The 11,677-nt window shown below is 38.6% G+C and overlaps 1 protein-coding gene across 1 annotated transcript; it reads left to right on the top strand.

The window, feature by feature from the left end:
- The first annotated feature begins 3,320 nt into the window (after nucleotides 1–3,320).
- LOC143876672 (zinc finger protein WIP3-like) lies at nucleotides 3,321–7,104 on the top strand. The gene is made up of 2 exons (XM_077378359.1): nucleotides 3,321–4,026; nucleotides 6,223–7,104. The coding sequence occupies exons 1-2, from the start codon at nucleotides 3,490–3,492 to the stop codon at nucleotides 6,670–6,672; spliced, it is 987 nt and encodes a 328-aa protein (XP_077234474.1). The 5' UTR covers nucleotides 3,321–3,489; the 3' UTR covers nucleotides 6,673–7,104.
- Nucleotides 7,105–11,677: the final 4,573 nt, after the last annotated feature.

The following is an 11,677-nucleotide window of genomic DNA, read 5'->3' on the forward strand; positions in this document are numbered from 1 at the left end:
CAGTTCAAGACCCTTTATAGAGGGACCCTTTTTTTAGAGGGATTGTGCTTTGGTGTGACTGTGATTGCAACTCTTTCTTGCCCTAGAGTCATCAACTTGTCAACAACCCTTTATTGTAGCATCACCACATTCAATTCCTCCTTTTTCATACAATACTCAAACAACCAGTTACCCTTATGTCAAACCCAGGTAGGCAGAAGAACAGAGACCAGGAATAAGATTTCTCACAATATTTATCAATTATATGCACTCGAGTGCAGAAATAGGGCGATCCCACATCTTTTAGGGGATCCAAAGCATTCACTTGGAAGGCCCTTTCATGGATAGGCTGTGTACCAAAAATCAGCCCCATTGGATCATCCTAATTCCTAACCCACCATTTGTGGAGGGAAAAATGGGCAGAAACATGGACACACGGTGTCTATCCATTTTCCCCTCCACCTTTGCTTGAGTTAGGATGACCCAATGAGACTGATTTTTGGGACACACTATCCATGGAAGGGCCTTCCAAATGAATGCTTGTGATCCCCCTGAAAATGTGGGCCCCACCCTGTTGCTGCACTCGAGAGCAAGTAACTTATCTGCACTCTTGTGCATGAACACTTTACTCAAAATAATATTTATCATATACATAAAAGGAAATGATATATTCTCCCCCTTCTCTTCCCTGTGTCATCCCCTTCTAGTGTAAAAAAAAAGTAGCCGTAAATACACTAAAGGGGTGGCCCGGTAAAGAAAAGGGCGCAAATCTACTTCCCATTTAGAAACTGTTCTTGACTTTTCTTCTCACTCTCGAATATGAAAGGCGAAATTCGGTGAGGTGTGAAACTTCGAACCCAATGTCGAGTGCAATGAAGCCAAAGGGAAGATAACGAAAAAGGTGGCGAAAGGGAAAAGGAGGGTGGAAAAAGAGAAGATTTTTGTAACTCCTGAAAATCGGTTCACGATATCCTGTCGGCAATTCGGCATAGGAAAATAAGTCACGTGAGTTACAATCATAGCTAGCAAAACGTGATTGGGCAAAAAAAAACCGGTACGGCAAAAAACCGAGTTTAATACGGTATTGGTTCAAAAACACATAGTAAAAAAAAATTCAAAACACAAGAAAATGAGTCTAGAATTCTGTCATTTACAAAATATGGTAGGAGTAAAATTGGAAAGTTGGCAAAAAATGTGTTTAAAACGCATTTTAAAACGTTCGCCTAAAAAAAAACGGAGTTTTATTCATTGTAAAAGTTTTAAACGGAGTTTTAAATGGCTCGCTAATAAAACGTGTTTTTTTTAAAACAAATGGAGTTTAAAACGGAGTTTTGCTAACTATGGTTACAATAGAAACACCAACTGAACTCGAGAATTTTACACTTAGTACTCACTTTTATTATCAATGGTAGTGGTAGAAGGCAATTAATGGGTCCTACAAGGTGGGGTGTATATGATCTGGACCGTCGATCATGTAAAACATCATGTGCCGACTTAGTCTGTGTCCTATCTGGAACGGACATCCCATGATTAAGAATAAGGGATACAAAAATCAACGGCTTAGATTCTTTTTGCAGAATCGTAAACGAGCGGGTTGATCAAGGCTTGATGGATCAAGGGCCTAGGATCATCGGATCAAGGTGTTTTTAATGCCATTTGGCCGGATTTATGATTAGCGTTTGGATCAATAGATGTGATCACGGAAATGAGGCAAAATTGAGGCCCAATAGGTGTATTTTAGGAAGAGTGTGAAATTGATTTTCTAATATACTTGTAGAGACTAGGGGTGGACATGGTTCCGGTTCAAACCGGCACATATGGTTCGGTTCGGTTCGGTTCGGTTCCATTTCTATATGGTTCGGTTCCGGTTCCGAAATCCGGGAACCGGTGCAAATTCGGTTCGGTTCTGGGTTTGGGATTCCGGAACCGAAAACCGAACCGAGAACCGACCCTCACCTTAAGTCCTTAAGTTCCATACCTCCTCATTTGATAAAATCACCCCACGCCCATTTTAATTCACCCCCTTATAAGTTTTAATTCATGCAGGGGATGGAAATATCATTTCCACGAGATTTTATAGGGTGTGGGTGTGGCCCTAAAATCTAGTATTTTCAAAAAAGTAATGTACCGCCCACTTCATAGGAATATCTAAACCGTTCATTTGTTGGGACACAACATAAATTGGTTGTGCCCCGGAAATCATTTCCATAGAATGAACCTAACTCTTGTATCACCTCTATAGATCGGAGGTTTAAGATCATTCTATGGAAATGATTTTCCTAGGACTGCTAACCAAATGATCCTTGCTATCCGGTCTAAAGCTTCAAGTGAGATTCCATTGATTGACAGTTAGGATCTTCCAATTACCAAGTGTAATTGGAACCGAACCGAGTGTAATTCATGTTGAACAGAATAACAAAGTGTTGTGTTCGGTCTCATGTTGAACAGAATAACCAAGTGTAATTCATTATTCATATATAAACACTAAACAGGGGTTACAGGGCCATTGGTGAAGGTTGGGTAAACCCAGAACCGAACCGATTATATATGGTTCTGGTTTGGTTCGGTTCCATACATATATGGTTCGGTTCTGGTTCCAATTTCAGGGAACCGATTATATATGGTTCGGTTCTTGGTTTAGCCCAAAACCGAACCGAACCGAACCATGTCCACCCCTAGTAGAGACAAGTGATTGAGCTACTTTCATGACATTAAGATCTGGACCGTTGATTTGGTGGGCCCACCATGAAGGTGAAAGAGGGTAAACGGACAACTCCATGCATCTGAGAATGTAGACCATCATCGTGTTTAATTTTTTCAACCGTTCAATTGAGGGTGAATTGACCAATTAGTTCAATTTGTACGACACGTATCTCAATGATGGTGGGTCCACAAGATTAACTGCTCTGATCATGTTCATGGCATGTGGGTGGGCCCAGTCACAAGTTTGGTATGAATTATCGTACGATTTCTCGTACCAATGCCAAAATCTCACGATTATGAGCTCAACTTGAATGTTAGCCGCGAAGTTGTGGTTACTCTCGAGGTTCACTTTAAAGGCTTATTATAGCTTTGATTTTTCATTCCATTTTCCCCAACCCACCACTAATCTCTCTCTCTCTCTCTCTCTCTCTCTCTCTCTCTCTCTCTCTCTCTCTCTCATTGACTCCCAAAATCACGTCATCATTTAACATGCTTTCCCCCAACTTTTATTCTCTCTCTCTCAAGAAAAGAAAGATCAAAGTAGACTCTCTCTCAAGAAAAAGGAAAGAAAAAAGCTACCAACAGAATAAAGAAAGATCAGAGAAAAGAAATCTCAATAAAGATCAGAGAAAAGAAATCTCAATCTCAATCTCTCTCTCTCTCTCTCTCTAAACAAAAGAACAGCGAGAAAGGAAGGTAGAAAAAGCCTCTAAAAGAGACCAAACCACCTTTCATGGTTTCAACCAAGGCTACCAGCCTTACCAGAAAATATTTCTCTCTGTGGAGAGAATTCAAGCTTTAGAGGAGATGGTTATAAAGCAATACCATATAGATGATATGGGTTTTTGCTTCCAAGCTCCACCCTTCATTGAATGGCTCAAACCATCACCACCTTCTCCTTCACCACCACCCTCTTCATCCATATCTCAACACTTTACAAACTCAATGAACTGCTTTCAACTCCCTCTCTTTTATCAACAACATGAAGAAGAACAACAGTTCCATGAAAGAACCCAATGTCTTCCTCTTTTAAGCAGGTTTACAGAGACAAAGACTGTGAAAGAAGAGGAGGCTGGGTTCCAAAGGCAGGATTTTGATGTGAAGGATGAAAAATCTGACAAGGTTGCGGTGGCCTTGCACATAGGGTTGCCAAATTCTGGTGGTTTTGATGTTGAGACCGAGCCCTTGAACTCTGAGGAATCCATGAAGAAGATTGTCAAAGATGGTTGTTTGAGCACAGAGAGTAGGTTTTGGATTCCCACACCAGCTCAGATTCTCATTGGGCCAACACAGTTCTCATGTTCTGTTTGTAACAAGACATTCAATAGGTACAACAACATGCAGGTTAGTCTTCATAATTTCTAGGGTTTCTTTATATTTCTCTATTGTGATGATTCATCTATAACAATTTGACTGAGAAAAGAAAAAAGACAAGGAACAAATGGGTGCATGGAAATTACATTAATTTTAAAAAATATATATATTTACCACTCCTAATGAGCTGCTGGTATTTGGAAATTTACATTCTCGATCCTTATGTTTCTAATCTTTTCTTTTCTTTTTTGTTATTTTTATCTTTGGACTGTAAATTACAGGTGGCCCATTTTTCTTTGGACTGGTTAATTGATTCTTAGGGAGAAAAGATGCGCGCACACACGCAGAGATTTTATATTTTCTTATGCATGTTACATTTAAATTTTTTCATATTTTTTATTTTAATTTTTTTCTTTAATGTTATTAGGCATGTTGGAGAATGGTGTCTAATGAGTACTAAATGATTTTCCTTCCATCATTTTAGTTCTCCAATTTACTCTTAAAGGAAGGCAAAGATCTAGTGTTTTGAGAAAAAAACATTTTTTTATTAAGGGGAGGAGAAATAATTATAAAATTAACAGGGAAAAATTCTAATCACCCCCCAAAAAAATTATCTAATCATTTTTCTCAGTTACTGCCTTTTCGATTTCCTTAATAAAAAGAGAGACTTCAAGAAAATGCAAATATGGGGGCATAGCTGAGCTAAACTTACCAGAGCATTCGAATCCCCTAGGGACTAGTCCCGCCCCACGAAGTGGGGTGGGGATACCCTATGGCATCAAAAAAAAAAAAAAAAACTTACCAGAGCATAGAAATACATGAATTATTTACACATATGTTCTAATTCTGAAAGTATATGTTTTTTTAATGGTGAAAATATATGTTTGTTTTACAATTAATATATGTTTGGCTTCTCTTCATCGAAAAAAAAAAATTATGATTCTTTTATGTCCTAAAAATTCTTATTGGGAAAGATGTTTTCAGTGTAAAGAAAAAAAGATAGTTGCTGTGGCCATTCTGACGATTTGGTAAGCAGAAAAAGAAATGGCGCAAGACGTTTTTCAAACACTGTAGAGCAAATGCATCTTTCATTTTTTCTTTTTCACTGCTATTAGAACTAATGTATTACATTCTTCATGAGAACAGTCCAGTGAAACTTAAAAGAAACTTTTCCACTTAAGTGCTACATAAGTAGTATGAAAAAAAATGTAAAGATCTTTCAATAAGGTTTACTCATTGCACTGAAACAAATCTCTCACAACTGCTTCAAAAGCACAAAATTCAAAATAAAAAACAACAGTTTACTCACTTCATCTTTCATTTTTTTGTGTTCTATCTCTCAAAGTCAATTGATTCTCTATATTGTAATTTATGTGTTTTTTAACCATTCTTTTCTGATAAACTACAGCTTAGCAAGCAAATTCAATTTCTAAGAATCGCACCCATAAGTTAGGTTAAACCCAAGGCCCTAACAGGTATATTATGAGTTAATGAAAACCCATCATAAGATGTACACAAGGTTTTATATTTAAGTTTCGGTCACTAGCGAAACCAAAACATTTCGGTTTCAGTGCAAAATTTCAGCCGAAATCTTGTAAAATCACGAAAATATTTCAGTACTAAACCACGGCCGAAATCTAAACAATATTCTTCACAACTGGTTTTTCTTTTTTTATATCTTTTTTCTTTTTTATCTAGAAATATCTTGAAGAAAACTCATAGTTAATCTCTTTTCCATGTTTGTAGTTGATCTTGTCAAGGTTTCTATGGTAATGACTTTGTTTTTTCATCTGAAAAGTTCCATGTTTCCCATATTTTGACTTAAAACATTAATGAAATCCTGAAATTTCGGATAAAATTCTGAAAATTTGGACAAAATCTAGTATTTTTCCGAATTCAAGTGTATTCCGTTTTGATAGCAGTCGAAATCGAAATATTTCAGCTGAAACGAATGTTTGGACCGAAATTTAAAACCTTAGATATATGTAAAAAAAAATCCATAGCAGTCCGTGTTCCAAAAACCAAGTTCCTAGTCGACACCCATGCTCACCAAATTCCAAATTTAATAATGTTGAATGATATCCACAAGATTTATGACATTAAAAATAAAAATATGAATATATAGTCTTATAATTTATGTCGTACCATTGTTAATTTATTTCTTTAGCATCTAGAACTACTATTTCCTCCATAAGAAATAATGACCCTTAAAAAATTTGATTGTAGATGCATATGTGGGGGCATGGATCGAAGTATAGAAAAGGACCAGAATCCCTTAGAGGAACACAACCAACAGCAATGCTGAGGCTGCCCTGCTACTGCTGTGCAAATGGCTGTAAGAACAACATTAATCATCCTCGAGCAAAACCATTGAAGGATTTTAGAACTCTTCAAACCCATTACAAGAGAAAGCATGGAGTGAAGCCCTTTATGTGCCGAAAATGTGGTAAGTCATTTGCAGTTAAGGGAGATTGGAGAACACATGAGAAGAATTGCGGGAAGCTTTGGTTTTGTGTATGTGGGTCCGATTTCAAACACAAAAGATCACTAAAGGATCACATAAGAGCCTTTGGAAATGGTCATTCTCCCCATCCTTCTCACAATAGTTTCGAAGATGAGAAGGAATGCATCACTGGTTCTGAAGATGAAGAAGTGATCTCAGGGAGATCACACTAATCTTAGTATCTAAGCTTGTTTAGAGCTTTAAGCCGCCTTTTCTTTTATGGGTATTGGGGTATAAGTTTAGTGAGCTCATCTAAGCTTGTGCTCAGTAACAAAAAACTCTTGGGAAGTGTTTGTTTGAAGGAGCACACATGAGGAGAGTAGTTTGCTACGGAGCACATGTCGAAGTGCGAGCGATAATTACTACAGTACTAGATGGTTTGCTTAATGGTTTGATTGGTAGGGTGATTACCTTGAAGCAAGTGTGTGAAGTAGGCGAATTTTCTTCAGCCACATTAATATGGTGTAGCTTGATATTCAAAGTCTCCCAAAAGGTCAGCTGTCTGTAATCTCTAATGGAGAAAATTTGCCAACTTCATTGACTAATGGGGCAATCAATTGTATGTGTAAGAAATATATTAATGATATTTCACAAATGTTCTATCTCCTTTGTTTCTTTTTCTCCTCTTTTTTTTTGCATGTTTTGGTTAGTAATTTCGAATGAAACTCACTTGAGCTATAACGTATTGATTTATTATACTAGTTCATCCTACATCTCTATGATCTTCACTAAATATTTCTTTTTAATTAATCTTAATAAGTAATAAGATTTACATTTACATACAGTAAGTTCATGCATCCATGAAGCTATAATGGATAAAACCGGTGCTAAAAAAATCGTTGACTCGACAAGTAACTCGCCCGAGTCGACTCCTTTTTGCCTTGGCTGCGTTCCGCGTTGCACCACATCCGCATTCTGCATTTTGCCCTACAGAGTCAATAAACTCCTTTGACTCTCCCAAGTTATGACTGGTCAACCGTGCCAACCGTGTTCTTAGCAGCGTCCAGGCTAAATCGGGCAGGATTTCTCTTGGCCGCGTTCTGCGTCACATCCGTGTTTTTAAACACTAGATAATACCAAAAATCATGGCACATATACCGAATTTGTGGGCACAGATCACGGAACACTACTCACAGGCTAGACTCATGTTTGGTTAGATTAATTGTATTATGCATAAAGGGAAGAGAATCATTCCAAAACCTTTTCCTCTTTGCTCCTTTTTTCAAAGGCTAGGTAGGGATCAGTCCAACATGAGGGCGCCACAGAACTACCCATGATTTACAATTGAAAAGGAGAAAAAAAAGAAAGCACTACACGTGGGAAACAGACAAGTAGACACACACACACGACTGATCTTTTTTCCCAAATAAGCAAAAAAAAAATTAGATAATAATGTACAAAGTTCTACATAGAAGAAAAAGTTTGGAGGTATATACATGAATAGATAAATTAACGCAGAGGCTGTACGGTAGGCAAGGTGGATTAGAGAAGTGTGAAGGGTTGAGGGTTAAAAGGAATCAAGAATTGATTCAAGAAATTCTGATGGGTTGAGGCGTTGGATAGGTTATATTTTGGCTAAAGAAGGGTAATTGGGAGTCTCTTGGCTAATGGTGCCATAGAAAGGGAGGATAAAATTGTGAATAGGGGGTTTAATTATTAAAAGACAAAGGATGGCTATTGGGTGGTGTAACAAGCTCTCGGATGAGGATAAAATTTGAGGGGTTGATTGCAAGGCAAGGAAGCTACAGGTGGCTGTTTGGAAGGTGTTGATGGGCTAAGATTTAAGAGATGGGGTCAATTTAGGTTATTAACAGGGGCTGTGAATTAATGGAGATGGAGAAAGGCGTTATTTATCTTTTATACTTTAATAGAAAGTGGAATGATGGTCGGCTTGCACAAAAGTGTGAAACAACGAGAGCAGCAGATGCAGATGGCTCTTCTTGTATTTGAAACAATCAGCCACCCGGCTGATTTAGGGCGGCAACCACAAGCAGCGGATGGCTTGTAACTTTTCTCCTGCAAATCGAGGGATAGTTCTTAGGGACGAAACTGAAATTTTTTATTCATAAAAAGCTTTTTCAACGTTTACAAGGGATGGCCTTTTATAGAAAATACGTCGAAAACAATTTCTCAAAAATAATCATAATAAAAGTAAAACTCCTAAATGTAGTATTCAATGTAAGCAGTTGATTTAAATGAAATCTGAAATCATCCAATCTTTACCACTCCGACGATCTTCACCGTTGATCTTGTGATCGTGCGAGATGCACCTGCATCATAAATCCACCTATATCATATGTGTACATATGTGTGTGTGTGATAGAGAGAGAGAGGTTTGGCAACCATGAAATTTTTTTCATGGAAAACTCCTACCAAGTGTTGACATAAGGGTGGTGAGTTGAGTTTTTCTGTTCTCCTCCCCCATCACTTGATAAACTAATATTTCATTAAAAGAACTTTCACGGCTGCCAAAAATGGCCTTAATGTAGAATGTATCCTAGTATCCTAGATTAGCTACCTAGGACACCTTGTTCTTCATGATGCTGTTGTTATCAGGTTATTCGTGATGTTTATGTTAACAACGATAGGAGAATTTCAATTTCTAAGTTAATTGTAGAGAGAGAATGAGAGAGAGAGAGGTTACTGTGGGTTTCTTTTGGGGTGGGCTTGACCAGAAGAAAAGGTGTTGGAAAATCCGTGAGGGTGTTTGAAGATGAAGAATCAAAATAATGGGATTAGAAAAGGAAAGGTGGGATCGGCCACCATGTTTTGTCGGTGCAAATACTAAGAAACCGCGTTCCCTTGAGCCGAGTGGCTCAACCCTCGACTCCGCTCATCCATCATGAAGAAATGCGCGATACTGAGATGAGACTCTCGTAGTCATATATATATATAGTAGTCATTGGGCCCCCCACATGACATCATCATGATCTAAATAATCTTTATAGTAAGCTTTACTATCTAGAGAAAAAAATTTCATCTAAGATCTAATGGTAGAGTGGCGATTGAGTCCAAGGCACCCATTAAATCAACCGTCCAGATCATGCCCACACACTGGTGGGCCCCGATTAAAGGGTGTCTCACGAGTGGCTTATGTAGGTGCGTCTCACATTATCATGGCTAGAGTCAAAATAAGCCATGCCAATGTCTAAATCCCCTTTAAACAAGACCTGGTGTTATGTGTCGAGTCGAGCCATGCCAAGGCCAAACCATGATCTAGCCATGTGAGTACGTGTGAAAGGCGGGTGATCTAGTTTTAGATGGAAAAGGATATTTTGGGGGAGAAGGTTGGGGTCAAAAGAGGACTTTGACTTCTCTTACATTTTCCTTTGAGAAGAATAGAAAAAGAGCTGTTAATAAATAGGGTTAAGATCTGATTGGACACCATCGTCTCAAAATTGGACCGTTGATCTGCAAACAATAAGAGCATGCCCCTTACATATACCTTATATTTCGGGAGTTGTAATCTCAACGGGTGAATGACATCGAGCACCGTTTATACCCGGGCTTGCATGGGGACCATGGAAAACATTAAGAAAAATCAGGAGATCATGGGAACTTAATTCCCCCATTCGTCTTCAAAGCCACCTTCAAGGACTCATTAAAACTCCTTATTGGACTGACCTTGAAAAAATATTTTCCACTTGTTATCAAATAAATGAAACAGTAAGGCACAATTACAATTGGGGTTGGTTTGATCGGAATGACCAATTAGAACCTAGGGCTTTTCAGACCTAACCTGTACAAATCACTTTCTATCTTTGTTTCTCTATCTCCTATAGTCCTATGTGTCTGATGGGGACAGACATGATAGGAGAAAGGAATGAGCAGGAGATAAGGACCTGTAAATCGTTGTTGACTTCTGGACAATCCCTGGTTTCGGTTCACATGAGAAGTGTGGAAGAGAAGGGGGATATACAGTCAGTGTCTAACAATTTACAGGGACATGATAAATGGGCCCCTTTTGTTTACATGGGACAGCCAGCCACAGTGTACGTGGCAATCGGGTCCGTTGAATCCTTCCCACGTGAAGTATATCAACCCCTCTGAGGTCCAAGATACACGGCAACCTCACTTCCCCAATTTATATTGTCGGTGACCACATCTTATATAAGCTATTGAAGAGTATTACTTTTCAGACAGGTGGTATCTATCATCCCCTCTGCCGAGGGCGCAGCCAGGAATTCACACTTGGGGGCCAGACTAAGTTACACTTGGCCACTAAACTACATAAAGCATGCATGTATGTGCATGCAATATAAAATGAATTTTGCGAGTCAGGAGGGGGCAATGGCCCCCCTCATGCCCTCCGCCAGTTACATGACAGTTTCTTTGTCCAACCCTTTGGCATTTCATGCCCACATTTCTGGTGCACTATGCTTTATATTTGCATGTCTGGAACAATGAAATGTGGCAACCTCCTGCTGCGAATCAAGAGTCCAGAGTTGTTGACCTGCCTTCATCTATGAGCGAATGCCAATTCATGGTTATTCGAAGGTTATTCCGATCGGAGGTCGACGGCGTTCAACCCCGACTTGTGCTTCGCACTTATACCTACGCCATATATATTTTTTATTGTCAGGGGCATAATAGGGAAACATGTTAGCATGATATCGTTTAGAATTGTTACATAGAAAATCAAATTAAACATTTTAATTGTAGCCTTAAAAACCATGATTTGGATGTGGAGACCGGTCCAAGTTCAGGCGGGATTAGTGAACTATGCCTGGCTATACAAAGTTATAATTGGGGTCCTAGTTTCCTTGGATACAATGACTATTAGGTTGCACAAACTCTCGACAGCCATCGGGATTTTAAAGGAATTTCATATGCCATTCCTCATTTGGTTGTCAATGTTGCATCAAACTTTCAAGAGATTCCTTAATGAGTTATATTGGTAATTATCGCATGTCTGCTAAGGTGGAATTCTTATCTCCTTATGGCTTTCAAACCAAATTCTCCCAAATAAATGAAATTTTGCTTTAAAAATCTTGTGAATTGTGCCTCTCTCTCTCTCTCCCACACACACACACACAGACTCTCACTCTCTGAATGGGTAATGACATCCGTACTTATTCCCCACTCTCCGAGCCTGTGCCGCATAACAAAATACTACTTTCTACTATTCTATGAAGTAATTCCAAGTAAATCCAACTATTCTCCGAAGTAATTCCAAAC

This window comes from Tasmannia lanceolata, unplaced genomic scaffold (genome assembly GCF_043159265.1).
Source record: "Tasmannia lanceolata isolate RefF3 unplaced genomic scaffold, GAP_Taslan_0.1 ptg000005l, whole genome shotgun sequence".
Taxonomy (NCBI): Eukaryota; Viridiplantae; Streptophyta; class Magnoliopsida; order Canellales; family Winteraceae; genus Tasmannia; species Tasmannia lanceolata.

Excerpts from the sequence above, each read along its gene's own strand:
- LOC143876672 (XM_077378359.1), top strand. The coding sequence starts at position 3,490 with ATGGTTATAAAGCAATACCATATAGATGATATGGGTTTTTGCTTCCAA. Across the intron at positions 4,027-6,222 it reads ATAGGTACAACAACATGCAG|ATGCATATGTGGGGGCATGG; the intron begins GTTAGTCTTCAT and ends ATTTGATTGTAG.